This window comes from Nyctereutes procyonoides, unplaced genomic scaffold, assembly GCF_905146905.1.
Source record: "Nyctereutes procyonoides isolate TBG_1078 unplaced genomic scaffold, NYPRO_anot_genome, whole genome shotgun sequence".
In the NCBI taxonomy this organism is placed as follows: domain Eukaryota; kingdom Metazoa; phylum Chordata; class Mammalia; order Carnivora; family Canidae; genus Nyctereutes; species Nyctereutes procyonoides.
Genome location: NW_026575146.1, coordinates 71,742,200 through 71,762,207, shown reverse-complemented (window position 1 = coordinate 71,762,207; position 20,008 = coordinate 71,742,200). Strand labels below are relative to the sequence as shown.

General features: G+C 52.8%; 3 protein-coding genes across 3 annotated transcripts; all 3 read right to left on the bottom strand.

Annotated features, from left to right (window-relative positions):
• Positions 1 to 30: 30 nt before the first annotated feature.
• Positions 31 to 14,817, bottom strand: ETFB (electron transfer flavoprotein subunit beta). The gene is made up of 6 exons (XM_055311207.1): positions 14,715 to 14,817; positions 6,064 to 6,222; positions 5,780 to 5,938; positions 3,549 to 3,611; positions 853 to 1,011; positions 31 to 244 (listed from the first exon to the last, which is right to left on the bottom strand). Exons 1-6 carry the CDS (start codon positions 14,769 to 14,771, stop codon positions 74 to 76), a joined length of 768 nt encoding a protein of 255 aa, XP_055167182.1. The 5' UTR covers positions 14,772 to 14,817; the 3' UTR covers positions 31 to 73.
• A 700-nt stretch (positions 14,818 to 15,517) lies between these two features.
• CLDND2 (claudin domain containing 2) lies at positions 15,518 to 16,839 on the bottom strand. Its single transcript, XM_055311210.1, has 4 exons — positions 16,633 to 16,839; positions 16,173 to 16,310; positions 15,829 to 15,948; positions 15,518 to 15,647 (listed from the first exon to the last, which is right to left on the bottom strand). The coding sequence occupies exons 1-4, from the start codon at positions 16,799 to 16,801 to the stop codon at positions 15,574 to 15,576; spliced, it is 501 nt and encodes a 166-aa protein (XP_055167185.1). The 5' UTR covers positions 16,802 to 16,839; the 3' UTR covers positions 15,518 to 15,573.
• A 2,038-nt stretch (positions 16,840 to 18,877) lies between these two features.
• NKG7 (natural killer cell granule protein 7) lies at positions 18,878 to 19,806 on the bottom strand. Its single transcript, XM_055311209.1, has 4 exons — positions 19,601 to 19,806; positions 19,379 to 19,525; positions 19,162 to 19,296; positions 18,878 to 19,075 (listed from the first exon to the last, which is right to left on the bottom strand). The coding sequence occupies exons 1-4, from the start codon at positions 19,755 to 19,757 to the stop codon at positions 19,017 to 19,019; spliced, it is 498 nt and encodes a 165-aa protein (XP_055167184.1). The 5' UTR covers positions 19,758 to 19,806; the 3' UTR covers positions 18,878 to 19,016.
• Positions 19,807 to 20,008: the final 202 nt, after the last annotated feature.

Sequence of the window (20,008 nt, the reverse complement as noted above, 5' to 3'; positions counted from 1 at the left end):
CTCCAGGGAATGAGTTAACAGAGACAGTCGTCGAGAGGGTCATAGTTTTATTGCTGGGTTTCAGGGAAGGGGCTCAAATCCGCCCAATCTCCTTCAGCTTGGCCACCAGGTCCTCCACAGTCTCCACCTTGATGCCAGCGGTTCGCTGGGGTGGGTCCTCCACACTAACTATGGAGAGCTTGGAGGTCAGGTCCACACCCAGGTCTCCGGGTTTGATCACTTCAATCTTCTTCTTCTTGGCTTTCTGCACATGGGTGGCCACAGTTTACAGGCTGCTGAAGGCACTGCCCACCCTCCCACAGCCTCCTGCCCATGAGTGCCACATCTGCAGAACCAATGCCACTGCCTGAACTTTCCTGGACCTACCCACTAGCCAGGACATCTGTGACCTCTTACAGAGCCTGGTATAGATCATTTCTGTTGGCAGGGATGTCCTGGAAAGCCCTTCACTGGCTGAAGTACACTGGCAAAGTCAACCTTCTGGTAGTAATGACTCCATGAACTTTGGGCCGAGCTGACCCACTGAACCCACCCTGCTGGATGGATGAGATAACTCACTGAACCCATCCCACTGGAAAAGATGCCCCACTGAATTCTCCTTGTTGGCTGAGATAACTCCTTGAATCCATCCTACTGGATGAGATGACCCACTATACCCTTCCTATTGGCTGAGATGACCCAATGAACCCATCCTACTGGCCATGATGAACAGTGAACTCTTCCTTTTAGCCAGGTGATCCCTCCCTTTGGATAAGAAGAGCCTTAGATCCTCTCTCCTACCAGGGAGGCACTGGGCCTGCCATGCACTCACCCGTTCCCGGGCCCTCTGTAACCCGTCCACTAAGCGCTCACCATGATGTTGGGCAATGTGGCATAGCGGGGCTCATTGAGCCGCAGGTCAGCAGTCACCACAGCAGGCAGTTTCAGCCGCACGGTCTCTAGGCCCCCATCAACCTCCCGCTCCACTTTCAGTTTGTCGCCTTCCACTGTCACCTGGGAGGCAAATGTGCCCTGGGGAGATGAGAGGATGGATAAGGTTAACTCAAGGCAGGAACAGAGCTGCAGGTGTGCATGCACACAGGTGAGTGAACAAATAAGAGAACAGAAAAGACAGTCCTGCAAGGCAACCTGAAGACATCAAGTTCACAAACATGAGGAAGCCACAGAAAGAGATCTCAGAAACCTAGGGAAGGTATCTTGTACTTTCCCTGGGAGCCAAGGTGTGGGTCCTAATGATCTGAACCTGCCAGTTAGGCTCCTTCCTACTATTAACCTAAATTAATAATGATGAACATATATGGAGTAGGAAAGGCACTGTTCTAAACAATTTACATGCACTAAGTCATCAGGCCTCACAGGAACTCTATAAGGTAAATGTTATTATCCCCCTTACAGATGAAGAAAACTGAAGCAGAGGAAGGCTCCAAAATGTGCTCACTGTCACCCACCACTGTTAAATCCAAGAGCTGGCCGTCTGGTTCTAGGCTCGAGGCAGTGCTCCCACTACCCACCATTCTGTCCCCTGGAGCTCCCTGTGAGGCCCCTCTGTGGGGCTGACCACAGCTTTATGTTCACCTTGACCCTGGAAACCTCCTCTAGGACCCCATCTTCTTCACTCAGTGCCAATGCTCTGGCCAAGACTCCTCTGGCCCTCAGCTCTGAATCAACATTTCCTGATGTACCTACACCCTCTTTGTCCAACCAACCTGTTCTCTCCATTCACTTATTCACTAGACAAACCTTCCAAGTCTTAGCTGGAATGTTCCATCACTCCCAGTGTCATCTGAGTGCCTCATGACCCAGCCCTGGGGATACACTGTGACCCCCACCAACAAGACCCTGGCTTTCATGGGCATCTATCCTGGCCAGGAAGACCACCGGGAACCAAAGAGATACACAGCAGCCACTGGACCCAGGTGTCTCCTGAGCACAAGAAACGTAGCTACCATGATTGAGGGATAGAGTTTTTCATCTTACTTAATTTAAATATAAAGACCGAGGGGCATCTGGGTGGCTCAGTTCGCTAAGCGCCCACCTCTTGATTTCGGCTCAGGTTATGGTCTCAAGGTTATGAGATCGAGTCCTGTGACAGGATCCTCACTTAGCAGGGAGCCTGCTTCTCTCCCTCTGCCCCTTCCTGTGTGTTCTCTCGTTCTCTCTCTCTCTCTCTCTAAAATAAATAAATAAATCTTTTTAATAAATAAATAAATAAATTTAAAGATTGACAGGCCAGATACATTATGATTGTAATGATGGCTTCATGGGTGTACCCATGTGTCAAAGCTTACCAGACCATACACTCTAAATATATGCAGTTTATTGTAGGTCACTTATCTCAATAATGCTGGTTAAAAAATAAAAGATACTCAATGCAGTCCCTGGAAAATTTTTAAGTCCATTTGGAACAACTTAGGTGTGTGAACCTACTTTTCCTTTTTTTTTTTTAAGATTTTATTTATTTATTCATGACAGACATAGAGAGAGACAGTGACACAGGCAGAGGGAGAAGCAGGCTCCCCATGGGGAGCCCAATGCAGAACTCGATCCCAGGACCCCGGGATCACGACATGAGGCAAAGGCATAGGCTAAACCACTGAGCCACCCAGGCACCCTGAACCTACTTTTTCAAGTGTGAATTTTAGGAATCTAAATTAAGTATTTTTAAAAATATTTTATTTACTTATTCATGAGAGACACAGAGAGAGGCAGAGACATAGGCAGAGGGAGAAGGAGGCTCCCCATAGGGAGCCCGATGTGGGACTTGGTCCCAGGACCCTAGGATCGTGCCCTGAGCCAAAGGCAGATGCTCATCCACTAAGCCACCCAGGCATCCCTAAATTAAGTATTTCTGATGGAATTTCAGCATCTGAACTGAGATATGCTGTACATATAAAAATCCACCCTGGATTTCGCAGACTTAATACAAAAAGAAAAAAGAATATAAAATAGCTCAGTATTTTTTATATTGATCATATGCTAAGAATATTTTAGATGTGTTCAGTTAAATAAAATATTATTGCAATTAGTTTTGCCTGTGTCTTCTTACTTTTTTTAATCTGGCTATGAAAAAAAAATTTTTTTTTTTTTTAAATTTTTAATTACCTAGGTGGCTTGTGTTTCTATTGGGCTGGCATAGGTGGGGAGTAGGGAATCTGACATTGAGGAGGGGATCTGAGGATTTCATAAGGGTGGGCAAGGAAGGCCTCTCTAAAGAGGTAATAACAGAGCAGGGACCTAAAGGAGAGAGTGGGAAAGCCATGAGGCAATCTGAGGGAACCATGTCTTGGCTGAGTGAACAGCAAGTGCAAAGTCCCTGAGGCAGGGATGAATTCGGTGAGGTTGACAAGTGACAGGGCAGGTAAAGACAGAGGACCAAACGCCCAGATGAGAAGCATGGCGTCCTGGCTGGGCACATCTCCTTCCTGCCCACCAGAGTAGCCATCCTGTCTTACTAAGCCTGCCTCCTTCCAAAAGGACAGGGACAAGGGTGGCCCTGTTCTGAGCTCCCAGATCTGACCTCCAGCAGGTGCTCCCCACTCCAGCCTCACCTGTGGCCAGTCTAGAAATCCAGCTGTCATCTGCCCCGTCTGGTTACAGTCATCATCGATGGCCTGAGTGGAGAAAGAGAGAAGACTATATTACAACGGGTCTTTTCACATATCATTTGGGCCTTGGTCTAGATGAGGTTTGGCCAACATTTTCCAAATATCACCTAGTCTCTGTCACAGCTACTGAACTCCACTTCAGTAGTACACAAGCAGCCACAACAATGTGCTTATATAAAGCAACAAGTGTGATAGTGTTTCAATAAAATTTTATTTATAAAATCAGCAGTGGTCATGGCCCACAGTTTGCTGACTCTTGGTCTAGAATGATCCCATCCCCCCACTTGGGTCTGAAGATAGGCAGCCACTTGTCCAGGGGCACATAAGGACATCTAGCATCCTCAATGCCAAATAGGGGTCTTTGCCCACCATATAAATATTCATAGAAGCCAGGACCTGACCAGCCACACTGGGGAACTGAATAAGCAGGACCTGGGCCAAGAAGAACATTCTATCCCCTGACCCTAGTGATTGGTTCAGGGATGGGTACTTGACTCAAGCTGGACCAACGAAGGGCCCTGAAAGCTCTTCGGAGCCCTGAAAGATTTGCTGGAATCTTTGGGAAAGAGGCTCTTTTTTTTTTTCACTGAAGGTGCTAGACTTGTGGGGTGTGAGCCTGGAGATGTGGAAAGTAAAGATAAGACAGAGGAACAGAGCCTAGAGCTGACATGTGACCCTGGATCAAGCTATGCCTGAAGCCTGATTCTATAAACTAACAGGTTCACTTTATGGCTTAAGCCAGTTTGATTCTGTCACCTACAATGAAAAATGTCTTGACCAGTTTATCCTCTATCTTCTCAGTTGGAGGTCCTGGTCCCAGGAACTGTCCCTGACAACCAGGACAGGCAGAAGGGGGGCTTCCATTGGCCATGCTGCCACCAGCAGTATCCTGGGGAGCTGGTGTGAGACCTGGGTCCTCAGAGCCCTGAGCCCTATCCAAACCATGCCTTTTTGGCCTGTTCTCTGATCAGGCCCTTTGCCTCAGCTTACTGACTTACACTGATTCCCTTATTGTCATGTCTTGTTCTCTATTGCCTGACTTGTGCAAGGCTGTGCACGACACCCAACAACCTACATAGACCCATCAGCCTCCCTCTATCCTCAGGTGCTGATCCAGCCTCTGGAATCACTGTCTTTTCCTGCCAGGGCTCAGCCTCTATATCTGAACCTCCTGTGCCATCTATGTGCCTCATCTTCTCTCCCAGGCTCTGATATTCTTTCTCAGCCTCTGTCCCTGAGTCTCTGCCCTTTGGTCTCTCCCCTCCCACTGCTGTCTATCTATGGCTTGGCTCTTCTGATGACCCTCTGCCCCCACCCTGAGTGAGGCCACAAGGTCTGTCCTCAAAGAGGAGGGGGTGGACAGTCTACCCAGAGGGTGTCACCTGCCTGGTCTCCTGAAAGAACAGCTGAGCCAGACTCACATCCTCCTCAGGTTGGGGGTACCACATAGTAGGCAGGGTTCCAGCTCCCCGTTAGCCTCCATGCCCCTCCCAGGACTCCTAACCTCCAGTCTCTCCCCTTCCAATTCATTTCTCATGGCCTCAGAGAGGTCTTTCTGTACCCAGAGCTGATCCGGTCCCTCCCCTGCTCACAGGCCTCCGGAGGCTCCCCAGCACCCTCCAGAAGCCTCAGGTCTCTGCCGTAGCCCAGGCTGTCTGAACCACACGGCTGTCTTCCCCACACACCAAATCCCCGTGTCTTCCTGATTGTTCTTCCAGGAGTGCCCCTCTGCGTCTCCCAGCCAGACCCAGCACTGTCTGTACCTCCTCCCTCCCCCTCACTCCCTACAGCTCAAGCACAGTGACCCCTCCAGCCACATATATCTGCTCTATCCATCTGTCTGCTCTATGTTGGCCTCCTATTCTTCCACACAGGCCATCACCACAGTCTCCAGGGCTCCAATGATAACCCCTAGGACCCCAGGAGTCTCCAGAGCTCCGATCATACCCCTAGGATTCTGGGGAGTCTCCAGAACTCCAATTGTACTCCAGAGCACCCTGGGAGTCTACAGATCTCCAATCATAGCCCCTAGAACCCTGAAAGTCTCTGGAGTTCCGATCATACCCCCTGGATCCCGGGAGTCTTTCTGTATCCATGGTCACCCTGCCCTCCACTCAGCCTGGGCCCCCTGTAGTCTCAGCTCCTGTGTGTGTATGGGGGGTGGGCACATTTACCTGCTTGCCCAGCAGCAGCAGGTCCACCTTCTCCTTCTCTGCCAGCTTGGCCAGGACCCGGGCCACCTGCAGGGGACCCAGGCGATCTGCCTCTGCAGCTGGCACCTCCACGTGGATGCCTCGGTCTGCACCCATGGCCAGAGCAGTGCGGATGGTCTCCTGCCAGGAGAAGGGGCTTGACTTGGCTTCCAGCCCCAAGGGGATGCCTGGAGCCTGGTCCCAGTCCTTCCTCCCTCAGACCCAGGACTCAGGGCCTTGGCACCCTCTCCCCAGAATCTGGGCACCTGGCACTGGGCAGGCCCACAGCTGACAGCGATGACCTCTTTGACCAGCTTCTTCTCCTTGAGCCTCACGGCCTCCTCCACTGCGATCTCACAGAAGGGGTTCATGGAGTGCTTCACGCCATCTGTGACCACGCCCATCTTGTCAGGCTTGACCCGGATCTGCCAACCAGAAAGGGAAGGGGCGGGGTCAAAGGAAACAGGCAAGGAGGCAAGAGGGGGACCCCCGAAAGGGGCAGGGCCTTGTCCAAGGTTCCACAGCTCTGGGAACACAGCAGAGAATTTCAGGTAGGTAGAGGGTCATCCTCTCATGGTCTCATTCAGACATTTGTTGAGCACCAGGGACATCTGACAGGCTCATCAGACTCTGTTGCTCTCCTTGGGCCTGAGAGAACGTTTCTCAAATTTCTATTTCCCATAATACAGTGTGAAATACATTTTGTGATACACCTGAGTATATCACAAATGCATAACATATACTTATATATAGATATAAATTTCACTGCAATGTGAGGTTCAGTGAACAATACTTAACCTTAAAAAAATAAAAAAATAAAAAATAAATAAAAAAACAATACTTAACCTTACTTTATACACCATACCCTGACATTTTCTACTCTTTCTTTAAATGTCAGCCTTCGGAATGCCTGGGTGGCTCAGTAGTTGACTGTCTGCCTATGACTCAGGTCGTGATCTTGGGGCCCTGGGCTCCCCGTGGGGAACCTGCTTCTCTCTCTGCCTGTGTCTCTGCCTGTCTCTCTCTCTCTGTCTCTCATGAATAAATAAAATAAAAATCTTTAAAATAAAAAAATAAAAAATAAATAAAATCTTAAAAAATAAGATAAATTTTTTAAAAAGATAAATAAATGTCATTAAAAAAATAAATAAATGTCAGTCCTCTTGGGGGATTTCATGATTGACACATGGTCATGATCTAGTATGAAAAACACCAGTATCAAAGGCCTATTCTGCCAAAGAGGCAAACCCCGCTCATTCCTTTCCTCACAGGGTCCGTCTTTACTGAGCACCGACTGTATGTGGGCCCAGAGCTGGATTTTGGGGATACCGCCACGAGCAAGGGAGAGAGGCCCACCGGCCCTTGAGCTCCGGGTCTAGTTAAGGGAGGACAGTATAAACAACTAACCATCCTCCTATTAGTTTCCACATGGCTGCCATTCCAAATTACTAACCCAGTGGCTTGCTGTCTCACCACTCTGGAGGCCAGAGGTCCACAATCAGTTTCAGGGAGCTGCAAGCAAGTGTTGGCAGGGCGCAGCCCCTCTGGAGACTCTAGGGCCCCTCCTGCTCCCTCTGCCTCTCTCTTATGAAGACTCTAGAGATGGCATTTCGGGCCATCCAGGATAACCTCCCCATCTCAGGAGGCTTAATTCAGCCACGACTGCAAAGACTCCACTTCCAAATTAGCTACCATTCATAGGTTCCACGGATCAGGGCCTGGATAGCCTGGTGGGGGGGGGGCACTTCCTAGCCCATCACATTCCTCTTAAAAGCCAACGGGGAGAATATTATTGGCCACCGGGCACTGAAGGAGCCTCAGGCAGGAGCCGTGTTCTAAGCAATTATCCTAACTCATTCATCTCATGGGTGACCGTTTGATGAGGGAGGAGCAGTCATTATCCCCATGGGAGAATGAGAAAACTGAGGCACTCAAGCAAAGTAGCTGGTTTGGTTTCTAGCACCCAAGCACTCAAATTCCCTGTTATGCCACTTGACAATCCATGAGGAAGTCTGGGGAGCTCTGAGAGAGGATGTTGGGGGCCTCACCGAGTCTGAGGTTGGAGGCTATCATGGAAGGCTTCCCTGAGTCAGTGGCCCTAGAGCTGACGCTTGAAAGATGAAATGGAGCTGAATAGGGTAAGTGTGAAAGCGGTCAGTGGAGGGCAGAGCATGTGCAAAGGCCCTGAGGTATAAGGAGTCTAAGGAGGCCTGTGTGGCCACAGGAGTAGTCTGCCATCAAGCCAGAGAGCCGGGACTATTGTGATGGGCACAAGATGTCCTCATCCTAATCCCCAAAACCTGTGAATGTCGCCACGACAAAAAGGACTTTGCAAGGGGGATTTGAGAGGGGGACTATCCTGGGTTGTCTGGGAACGGGCCCCGTATAATCACAAGGGTTGCTGTAAATGAAGAGAGGTCAGTGGGAGAGGTAGTGTCAGGGTCAGAGAGACAGTGAGGACACTGTGCTGCTGACTTTGAACCTGGAAAAGCAAGGACGCGCATCACTCCGCACCTCCAGAGGGAATGTAGGGCTGAGGACACCTTGATCTTAGCTCAGCAGGCTCATTTCAGTTATCAGATGTGCAGAGTGGTAAGAGAACCAGTCTATGTTGTTTAAAGCAACTGAGTTTGCCAGAGTTGCTAGAGCAGTAACAGGAAACTAACACAACTCTTAGGGCCCAGCAGGCTACAGAAGGGGAGCTGGGTCTCGATCCAAAGAACAATGATGATCAAGAAGTGAGTGGATCTGGGATCCCTGGGTGGCGCAGCGGTTTGGCGCCTGCCTTTGGCCCAGGGCGCGATCCTGGAGACCCGGGATCGAATCCCACATCGGGCTCCTGGTGCATGGAGCCTGCTTCTCCCTCTGCCTGTGTCTCTGCCTCTCTCTCTCTCTGTGACTATCATAAATAAATAAATTAAAAAAAAAAAAGAAGCGAGTGAATCCAACTTAAGTTTTCACAAGATCACTCTGGATTCTTGGTGGAGAAGAACGGGAACACAGTAAGGGCAGAAATAGGGAGCCAGCTGGGTGGCTATTAGTCAACAAAATAAGTAATGACAGTGGCCTGGTCAGCTGTGCCAGCAGAGATGGAGAAGTGGATGGGCTAGAGAAGCCTTTGGAGGTGGGAGTGACAGGGACAGAGTGGGGTTTCTAGAAGCCAGGGGAGGGGAAGAGGTGGGTTCTGTGTCTGAGAAACCCATGAGATGCCTAGAGGAGCCTTGCTCGGGAGCCTGCACAATCCACCAGGATCTGGCCTGCCTCTCTCTTTCCCCGTGGCTGCTGCCAAGGCCTCAGCCAGTGCAGACCTGGGATGATAGCCTGGCCCAGCCGGGGACACTGGGACACTGTCTCTTTCTATCTTCTTACACATTTCTCTCTTCCCAGCCTGGATGTGCCTCATGGACCAGTAAATACTGAGGCGGAGGAAGAGGAGAAAAGGACAACTATCATTTTCCATCACTGTTATTTCCTTTTTTAAAAGTCAGGGGCACCTGGGTGGCTCAGCCAGTTGAGCATCTGCCTTCAGTTCAGGTCACAAGCTCAGGGTCCTGGGATCAACCCCCACATTGGGCTCCCTGCTCAGTGGGGAGTCTGCTTCTCTCTCCCTCTGCCCCTCCCCGTACTTGTGCCCTCTCTCTCTCAAATAAATAAATAAAATCTCTCTTTAAAAAAAAGTCATTTTAGCACCAAAATAGGCTCCAATTTCAGACCTGAATAAATTCACTCTACAGAAATCCAATTGGAAGAAACACCATGTTCTGAATCCATGCTTTTTTCCCAAACCATACCGTGGGGGTTGCACATGATCCCCAGAATTTCTTGGAATATGCCCTGGCTTGACTCCCACCTCCTCTGCTATCCCTGTCCCACCTCCTCTTATGTAAACCCTGTCCCTCCCGACTCTCCCCACCCCCTCTTATCCTTTTTAACTCTCACCATAGCACTGACCACCCCTGACAATCAACACACGCTGGACTTAATAAGAGTCAATTTTCTCCTCACCAGAATGTCAACTCCCCGAGGACACGGATCTCCATCAGCTCTGTTCACAACTGAACTCGCAGGCCTAACATAGTGCCTGGCACACTGCAGGCACACAGTTAAATACTCGCCAGACACACACATGAGAACCCGTGTTAGAACCACTCAAGACTTGAAAATGGTAGGAAACTAAAACACAAAAGCCCTCTGGTTACAAAAATAAAATACAAGTCAGAGGTTTCCCCTTTCAACAGAAAAGCAGCCCCCACCAGCAAAAGGCCAGTGCTGGTGAGCCAGGGGCCAGTGGAGGGCGCTGGGCCTGCTCTTGCTCTGGCAGGACTCCCAGCACCAACCTCCTAACTCCCAAGGAGGAGACAAGAGCCCTCCACACCAGGGAAACATGGCAGCTCATCTTCTCCATGGAAGACCCTTTAGCCTGAGTTGATTTCAAGCTTCAAAACCACTGTTTAGTTAAATTACGTAAGTCAGGAAAGCATGGTCAGTCCGAAAAATTAGTGCCAGTCTTTTTATTATTTTAAGTAACGAGGTTTTATAAATCAGAGATGATCATGAAGCTTCCACCCTTTCTCTTAACGGTGCAAAATATTGGGGCGCCTGAGTGGCTCAGTGGGTTAAATGTTTGCCTTAGGCTGGGGTGATGGTCCCAGGGTCCTGGGATCCAGCCCCATGTCCTGCTCCCTACACAGAGGAGCCTGCTTCTCCCTCTCCCTCTGCCTGCCGCTCCACCTGCTTATTGTGCTCTTTCTCTCTCTCTCTCAGTCAAATAAATAAAAAAATATTTTTTTATAAAAGTGCAGAACATTAACCTTTAACAAAAATAACCTTGAGTCAGGCAGGCATCGCTCCAAGGGCTTTTTGTGTATTAACTTAACTAACTGTCCTAATCGCCTAGAGGTTAGTTACTGCCATTACCATTCCCATTGTACAGATAGAACAACCACAGAGAGGCCAAGCGCCTTGCCCAGGATCACATACCAGGACCAAGGGGCCGAACTCCGAGTTTGATTTGGGAATCACAAGACTCTCCAGGACACAAAATGGGCTCTCAAGAGGTAGGGTAGCCAGTCCTTTTATTCACGGCCCACTGTATCAGAGCAGGTGTTTATAAAGTGACTTCCAAAAGCTCTCCCTGAGCTCTTGACACAGCTCAAGGACTTCTCTATGGTTCTGTCTTCTAGTTTTTTCCATCAAGCGAGTCACTCACTGGGCATGTGCTAGAGCTTTGGACAGAGCACAGAGCACCCAGGACACACAGTGATCAGGACAGCCAAGGCCAGATAGGCAGATGGTGGCCAGGGAGTGATGACAGTGACAGATGACTAAGGCAGTGGTCAGTGCTCTGAGACCCTTCTACAGGAGACCACATGTGGGGCAGGCAAAGAGGATGAAAAACTCCCGGAGTTGACATGTGTGACCTGAGGGAGTGATGAGGAGGTGCCAGCCTTGCCAAGAACCGGGAGGGGCCAGGAGATGTGGAAAAGGCCATGGGCTCCCAGAACTGAGAGAAGGCATGGCTGGTTGGAGTTAGGCCCAGAGGTCGAAACAGGTTTTCTGGGGCCTGAGGTTTCCAGCCTTTTGGAGAAGTTCTTTAAGAATATGCATACCAGGGGCACCTGGGTGGCTCAGTGGTTGAACATCTGCCTGTGGATCAGGTGGTGATCCGGGAGTCCTGGGATCAAGTCCTACAGGGAGCCTACTTCTCCCTCTGCCTATGTCTCTGCCTCTCTCTGTGCCTCTCATGAATAAATTTTTAAAATATTAAAAGAAAAAAGAGAAAACACACAGCAAATCATGAAGGCAAAATTGATCCAATCTCTTCCTGGGCCTTGAAAGAAACTCTGAAGGTTACGGCCTCATTCGGCCTCATGGAAAATGTATCCCTGGCCAGAACTGAGCATTCCTGGGTTGCCAAATGCTGATGTATTAATACCCCAGAGGCACAATCTCAGACATACACAAACACACTGAGCAGAGCGTTTGTTGTGTCCTGAACAGATGAGCAAATGAATTTCCACTACCAGTTCTACCGATGGTAACCACACTCACTGAGTGCTAGCCAAAGCCAACAGTTACTGTAGGCCAGGCATTATCTAAAGGGTTAATTTAATTTTCACTGCCACCTGATACAGGAGGTATTACTGTCATTCCTATTGTAAAGAAGAGGAAAATAGGGCTCAGAGTGGTTAAGCAACTGCCCCAAGGCCACACAGCAGGAAGCAGACCCAGGCAGATGGCCTGGAGTCGGCCCTGAGCTTCTCTGGCAGGGTCTCTGCTATCTCAGACAGTGGTGACTACATTAGACAGACTCTCCTCTCAACTGCTGGAGCTCAAAGCAGTCTTTGAGCTGTCTGGAAGGAGAGACAGACACCAAAGTGAGCAGTTATAAATTACACCGTAGAAAAAAAAATTTTTTTTAATTACACTGTGGATTGCAAAGCAATAAGAGTATGGGAGGAATCACCACGAGATAGTGGACAGGGATGATGGGAGCTGCAATTTTAAGTCAGTGTCCAGGAAAGGTCTCACAGGGAAGGTGACATCTGAACAAAGGCTTGGAAGGAAGTGAAAAAGTCACACTGGGAACAGAGCGAATGAGACCCAGCACTGACCTCGAGGAGCTGCCATTCTGGGCAGGGGCGGTTGAGGGCGGGTACATGGGTGAACCAGGAGATCCCAATCCAGCATGGAAGCAGAGCTGAGAGAGGCAAGCCTGGGGGTGGGGGTGGGAGGGCTGCAGGAGTGTTCAAGGACACATGGAGAGGCCTGAGAGGGTTGGGGTAGGGGGACTTTCTGGAGGTGACACCAGAGAATCACTAAACTTTGATACAATTGACAGGTCAGAGTTAGGCATGACAAGGGAGGCACAAGCAACAGAGGTGGAGAGGGAAGGGTACCCAGGCAGAAGGCAGAGTGGGGGCAAAGGCCCAAGGCAAGAAGGGGTCTGGTATGTCCAGAAAGATCAGGTGGGAGCTGTGGACACACAAAGGGTGAGGGAGGGATAGGGCACCGTGGATGGCAGAGCAGGAAGCACACACCCCTGGGATAGGGCAGAGGCTGATACCCGAACTTTGTTCTCAGCACACACCCCCATGCCAGGCGCTGTGCTGGGTGATGCTGGGACCCAAAGCCCATCAAACTCGGGTCTGCCAGGTCAGGGAAACAGATGCTACCCAGGCATCTCAGCCATGGAGACCAGGGCTGCGGCCCAGGGAGGCCTATGGGGCAGAAAGAGCCCGAAGCAACAGCTACAGGTGGGAGGAAATCAAGAGAGAAGGTCCCAGGACGCCAAGAGCAGCTAAAGACAATATCCCTGCCCTTTGCTGCCAGGGCTGTGCTCTAGCTATGGAGTGAGAAGGGGAGGAGTGGCGCCTGGGTGGCTTGGTCAGTTTAGCGTCAGCCTTTGGCTTAGGTCATGATCTCCAGGTCCTGGGATTGAGAACCGTGTAGGGCTTCCGGCTCAGCGGGGAGCCTGCTTCTCCCTCCCCTTCTGCCCCTTCCCCTGCTTGTAAGTGCACCTGCACACACTCTCTCACTCTCAAATAAAATCTTTAAAAACCCAGTGGGGGCGGTGGAGGGAGGAGGAGGAGCAGAGACTGGAGCAGGACTTGCCTGCACTTAGATCCTGCTTGTGGCTGCCTGGAGCTGGGTGATCTGGCAAGTCATAGAATTGCCACAGGCCTCAGTTTCCTCACCGGTCCAAAAGGACTCATAACATCAAGGAGATACTGAAAGTACTGAATGAGTCAGTCCCTGTCCCTGAAGAATAATCACTCACTAACCATTAAGCAGCTATGACCACTGAAGTTTCCATGCCAGGTCCGGCTCCCAGGCCCTCCTCCCCACCTCACTCCCCAAGCCCATAGGGGCCCTGGTTTCATGCACCCCAAGGCCTCTGGCATGCCAGGCCCTGTGCTGGGCAATGCTGGGGACAGAGAGGTGGAATCCAGTCTAATAGTGGGGACAGACACGGATGGGCAGTCACCATCTTCAGTCTGCTTAAAGCCAAGTATTTCAAGGGGTGCCTGAGTGGCTCAGATGGTTAATCATCTGCCTTCAGCTCACGTCATGATCCCAGGTCTTGGAATCAAGCCACACATTGGGCTCCCACCTCAGCAGGGAGTCTGTTTCTTCCTCTGCTTCTGTCTCTTCCCCCTGCTCATGCTTGCTCGCTCTCCCTCTCCCCGTCTCAAATGAATAAATAAAATCTTTAAAAAAAAAAAAAAAAAGCCAAGTATTTTGAGAAACTGGCCTGAGAGGCTGTATCTGATTCACCTCTGCTTGGACCAGCTTTTCTCTGGGGCAAGCCAGACCCTCAGACACACTGCCCCCCAAGCCCTCTCATGGGGAGTGGGAGCCATTCCACCAGCTCAAACAGGATTTCATCTCTAGCAAACACTTCTCCCTCCCTTCCTGGCTAGAGCCTCCTTGCTCACCAAGCGACTATGTAGGGTGAAAGCTTCTGGGTTCCCAAGTAACAGTCAACTGAGTGTGCATGTCCTGACAGGTGACAGTGTGGCTTGCGTGCAAAGCACTAGTTGGGCTGAGCCAGACGGACCTGGAGGGGAATCTCAGCTCTACCGCATTAGCTGGGTGACCTCTCTGCGCCTCAGTTTCTCCAATATGTTCCACAGGGGCCATGGCACCTCCAGCAACTCGTACTGCACACGATTATTAAGACAGTGAGTCCAGAAGTTGAGAAAAGGGCACGGGGTCATGACCCCAGAAGGGCCGGGGCTGAATGAAGAGGGATCTGAAGTCTGAACCTCACAGTCCTTGATCTTTGCCCTCAGGTGTGACTTTGACGTTTGGGGAAGAGCGGCAGAGATCAGATGTACGAGAAGACCCCCCAGCCAGTGACCCCGGAAGCACATGGCCGCGGGGTTCGGGGAGGTGGGGAGTGGGGCCCGGTCACCTTCACGGCGAAGTCGATGACCCTCTTTACAGCCACGAGCGCGCGCAGCTCCGCCATCTTCCTGCTGCCACCTGCGGGGTCAGGCGGCTCGCTCGGCCTCCAAATCCAGACGTCCCGCCCCCACCCCTCCCACCGCCCCTCTCTGCGTCTGCGCCCCGCGCCGCCAGCCAGTCAACCGCTGCGGTACCTCCTCCTTCCTGACAGAGGACCAATCGGAGGCCCGGAGGGGAGGGAGGTGAGGCAAGAAGATCCGGACCAATGGGAACCGGATCCCGGAGAAAGAGGCGGGACCTGAGGGGAAGGGACAGGGACTCAGGGAAGGGGGCGTGGCCGGGAACTAGGGGAAAGGTCGTGCGCGTAGGCTGGAGCTCCCGCGGCGGAGCTCCTCCCGAGCCTTCTAAACTTTTCCCAACGACTCTGCAAGTCGCCATGCTTGTGTTTCATCACCCACCCCGGCCTCTTATGTCTGTCTCCCCGTTATCTTCTTGCCATGTCGCTAGTCCCCTGATCATGCCTCTAACGTTCCCCTATATCCGTCTTCCCGCGTCCATGTCCCTAAATCCCCTCCACGCGCCCATGCGCTCTCCTGATCCCCTAACCCCCGTGCCCCGTTCCCCCTCCTAGCCCACGCGCCTTGTCCACTCCATGCTCGTGTCCCCATGTTCCTTGTTCCCTATAGATTCATGTGCTTATGTGTCCCCCAACCCCCAGGTGCCCCCCATGTCCCAGTCCCCCGTCCTTTTCCTATCCATGTTCCCGCGTGCTTTTGTGCCCCCGGTGTCCGCGTCCTCACCCCCGCTAGAAAGGCACGCGCAGCCGAGGTGGTGAAAGCGGTTCCTTTATTCTGCCCCAGGCAGGCTCACAAGTACACGGGGAATCCGCTGATGGCATCCGAGCTCTGCACGACCATGTCCGCCAGCAGAAAGTAGATGCCTGGGGAGCGGAAGGCCGGTGGGGGCCCTTGGGCGGGTGGGAGCCCCCAGGGCGCCCTTGCCGGGGATCTGCGGGGGTCGGGAGCGGAGTGTGCTCGGGAGTCCCGGGGGAGGGGGGTGGCGGCCGAGAGTCTGCGCTGAGGGGGTCCTCTCCTCCACCCTCTTCCCGCTGTGCAGCTTACCCGCGAGAATAGAGAAGGGCAGAGCCAGCCACCCCGAAAAATAGGACCACGAGAAGAAGACGTCGTTTTTCCACGCGTTCTCCACGGTGTAGCCTGTCAAGGCCAGCAGCAGCAGCAGGCCTGGGCCCCCGCGCACGCAGTGAGCGTGGCCGGGGCCCAAGCGGGAAGGGGGCGCGGACCTGGCCCCACCCAGACTGCGTCCTAGCCGGGGCCACGCAGCCTCCTCTGGGTCTCCGGCCCCTCCTCCCACTCCCCTCTCAGAGCCTGAAAGCTCAACGCGTGGGCCCCTAACCCGGTGCAAGCGGCAGGCCCGCCCTATGCCTGAGGGCCCGCTGCCCTCTCACCGCAGAGGAAGAAGATGCTGCTCGTGGTCTGGCCCCGCGCGTCGCCCTCGTGGCACAGGATCCGCAGCCCCATCACCAAACCCACGAGGCCGGGGCCCGCCGCCAGCACCATGTACGCCCCGGTCACGGCCAGCATGGCTGGGGAAAGGGGGCACCTCAGCCCTGCGCCGGCCCCTGGCCACCACCCCGACCCGCCGGTACTGGGCGGGAGCAGAGTTGACAGTTTGGATGGGGACTTGGAAGTTACTTCATGAGGGGCAGTTAATGTCACAACAGGCAAGCAGGTCCCAAAGTAGGGATTTGTGGTAGTCTCTGTCGTGGAGGAGCAGGTGGGCCTGAGACTGGAGTGGAAGGGGTGAGGGTGGGGGCACTGCGGGATGTGCCCAGCTGTTGTGCCAGCTGTGGTCTGTGCTGGGGGCTGTCTGTCCAGTGGGGGACACCTGGGCCGGCCGGGCCTCACTCTGGCAGGGGATGTTGGAGCAGGTGCCGGCATTACACTCCTGCCACAGGCCACGGTGGCCCCCAGGGTAGCGTATCCAGTAGTTGGTGGCAGTGGAGAGAATCATGAGGATTTTGGCCAAGAAGCCCAGCAAGATGCCCCCTCTCTGAAGGCTCCGCTTCACCCCCATGCCAAGGAGGCTGCTGCCAAGGGCCACACATGCAAGATTGGCCAACACTCCTCCCGCCCCTAGACCCCTCTCCCAGGTCCTGCAATTCCTTGAGATCCCCTCCCACCTGTCTCTCCATATCTGACTGCACCCCGGGCACTGCTGTCTGTGGACCCCTTCTTCAGGCCCTCCCCAAACCTCCTTCCCAGACCTCCTTCCCCCTGGCCTACTGCTCTTCATGGGGGCCTTGAGACCTTACCCCCAAGGAATCACTGCTTAGAAACCTCCCCATCTTTCAAAGATCTTCATGCCCCAGTGGAATGTCCCTTTAGCCTGTCCAGTGCCCTCCTCACCTCCCCCATGCACACACCCACCTAAGTGACAAGTGACTCACCCCTAGCTCCCAGGCTTCTTAGACACAGAGTCCAGAGGGGTGGGGGAAGGGAGACTGGGTCTCTGTGAGGCAGGAAGAGTTCCAGAATTCCCTCTCCCATGAGCCATTTAAAGGGATAACAACACACACACACACACACACACACACACACACACACACACACACATAACTCTTCTAGCAGAGACAGCTCAGAGTCTGGGGGGAGCCAAAAGGCCATGACATGGTAGACCATATCCCTCTGAAAACTCTTCCCTTGATCACATAAGCACTCCAGGTTCCCAGCTCTCTGACTGCCCTCTTAGATGCCCATGCAAACTCCTGCTCCCCATCCTCCCAATTTTCCTAGAGCCTCCATCCTGCACATGCCCACAAGAGGACCTTCCTCACCTCCACTAGTAGCCACCGATTCTCTGATAACAACCCAAACCATCTCCAGCCCAAGTCTCCCTCCAAGACCCCTGACAAACATATCCCAACTGAGCTCAATATCCCCCACCCAAACCAGGGATGACCCTGCTATCCTGCCCATCGCCCATGCCAGACGCCTGAGTACTCTCCTTCCCCCTCCTGCCCATCACTCCACAAAGCCCTTGGATCCCTGAATCCGGTTCCTTCTGCCACCACCACCCACTCCTGCCCCAATCTTTCTGGCTCCTTCCCTCTTTCCCATCTCATGCCCTGGTCCCAGTCACACCCGTAATGTTGCCAAGCTTCTCTCTCCCTCTGGCCTCCCTCCATGCCACAGAGGGGTCTTTCTGGCACCTAGAACTGGTGTCACCCCTCCCCAACTCATAACCTTCTCCTAGATCCCCATTGCCCCCAGGAGTGGCCTTAGGGGCCCTCCCACCTGCCTCTCCATCTTCATGCTCCACCACCCTGTATTCCACATTCCGCTACAAAGCACTGTTTTCCATCCCTGAAAACATCCAGCCATTCCACACCTCCACCTTTGTGTCCCTCTGCCTGGATGACCTCTCCTTGGCCCTCAAGAAGCCCCTAAACACCCTCTCCCCAGAAAAGCTCACCTTCATCACCCCCGACAGTCTTTCTTCCCACCATCCTAGACTCTACCTGTGGTCTCAATTTCCCCAACCAGGACTAGCAGCCCTAGTGGGCAGGGCCCAGGTCAGATTACCATCAGCATCCCCAGTGAGACCCAGCAGGAAAGATGAGCTCAGGAAAAGCCAGCTGAAGGAGTAAGTGAATTAATGAAGTGGGCAAGGAGGACCAGAGTGAAGACCAGGGTGACAAAATCAGAGCAGGAGTGAGATGGAAAGATAAAGAAGAAAGAGAAAGTACAGAGAGTCTTGAGGTGGAAACAGGGAGAAAGATAAGGGCAAGAGAAGGAAAAGACATGGGACCGTGCCTGAATCCACACCGTTGTGTCCGGGAGCTACCTGAGCACAGGTGGGGGTTCTGACTCCTTTCTGTGTGCCTAGTGTCCCTACCATGGAGCTCAGCTTATGTCGTGTCAGAATTAATCTCAGAATAACCACATTCCAGGATGCCTGGGTGGCTCAGTGGTTGAGCGTCTGCCTTCTGCTCAGGTCATGACCCCCCAGGGTCCTGGGATGAGTCTTATATCAGGCTCCCTGCAGGGAGCCTGCTTTTCCCTCTGCCTGTGTCTCTGCCTCTTTCTGTGTCTCTCATGAATAAATAACTAAAATCTTAAAAAGAAAGAATAACCAGATCCCAGCAAATTTTTGTTGAACGGATGAAGAAACAAATGAAGGGGTCTCAGGAGGGCTAGGGGTAAGGGCTAGAGGGAGGCCTGTGGGTGCCTGCGGCTCCTGACGACATCTTCTGTGACTACTGCTTCTTCCTCCTGGTCTCGCCTTCAGCTCACAAGGTGTCATAGCCAGGCCGGGAGGCTCTACAATAAGCACTCAGACTCAGGCTACCTGGTGTGGCAGAGAGAGGTTAGCGCTTGCCCCCACTCTGCTCTCTCAGACCCCAGACCGCCTCCAGTTCCCAGAGCAACAGTCACCTGTACAGAGCAACAGGACAGTCGAAACCCAGCCCAGGTAGAAGGACCAGGAGAAGAAGGTCTGGACCTGGGGGCTTTGAGGCTGGTTCCACCGCTCACTGGTATAGACCACCATGGCCACCATCGCAAAAAGGCCTGAGGATGGAGAGGAGAGACAGGGCTCAGCCCCTCTGCAGAAACTCCGGTCCCCAGTGCCCAAGTACAGCCCAGAGTCTACCTGCAGCAAAGGCTGTGACAGAGGAGACGAGGCGCCCGTGGCCTGGAAGGGACAGTAAGGGGATGTAGGACAGGACCAGGAAGATCACCGACACCAGGACCGACAGACCAGCCAGAATGGTGAGGCTCTGCGTCGCACGGATGTAGTCTGTTCAGAGGTGAGATTTTGGTGCCTGCCCCTCTGGCAGCCCACCGCCCCCAACAAGAGACCCCTCTCCCTTACCTGCTACTTTGTTATAAACCCCCTTTGGCCAGAGGCCCGAATGAAATGTAAAGCTGGGCCCCACAGCCACGAACCAGAAATCCGTACTCAGAGCAATCAGGATGGTCACCAGGCCCAGGGAGCCAGTGAGTAGAGCCAAGGACCGATAGGGCTCCATGTAGGTGAGCACTAGGTGTCTGGGTCCTGGAGATGAAGAGGCTGGTAACCTGGGCGGATGGGTCCTCTGAGCTCAAGAAAGAGACTCAAGACTTTAAAACCAAGCTGGTTTGGTTTTACACAGTTCCGGGTAACGGACTCTTGCCTTACACCCTCCCTTCCTGGTTGCCCTGTCCTCCCCCCGCAGAGGTCCGGTTCTCCTCATAGTGTGTGGTGGGGGAGGGTGTCATATCATCAGTGGTTTGGGTGGTG

Coding starts and splice junctions, on each gene's coding strand:
- ETFB (XM_055311207.1), bottom strand. CDS start 14,771: ATGGCGGAGCTGCGCGCGCTCGTGGCTGTAAAGAGGGTCATCGACTTC. Junction 6,223..14,714: donor TCATCGACTTCGCCGTGAAG/GTGACCGGGCCC, acceptor TCTGGTTGGCAG/ATCCGGGTCAAGCCTGACAA. Junction 245..852: donor CCACATTGCCCAACATCATG/GTGAGCGCTTAG, acceptor ACCCATGTGCAG/AAAGCCAAGAAGAAGAAGAT.
- CLDND2 (XM_055311210.1), bottom strand. CDS start 16,801: ATGGGGGTGAAGCGGAGCCTTCAGAGAGGGGGCATCTTGCTGGGCTTC. Junction 16,311..16,632: donor CTCCAACATCCCCTGCCAGA/GTGAGGCCCGGC, acceptor CCCTTTCCCCAG/CCATGCTGGCCGTGACCGGG. Junction 15,648..15,828: donor GCCCTTCTCTATTCTCGCGG/GTAAGCTGCACA, acceptor TCCGCTCCCCAG/GCATCTACTTTCTGCTGGCG.
- NKG7 (XM_055311209.1), bottom strand. CDS start 19,757: ATGGAGCCCTATCGGTCCTTGGCTCTACTCACTGGCTCCCTGGGCCTG. Junction 19,526..19,600: donor GGTTTATAACAAAGTAGCAG/GTAAGGGAGAGG, acceptor ACCTCTGAACAG/ACTACATCCGTGCGACGCAG. Junction 19,076..19,161: donor TGTCCTGTTGCTCTGTACAG/GTGACTGTTGCT, acceptor CTGCCACACCAG/GTAGCCTGAGTCTGAGTGCT.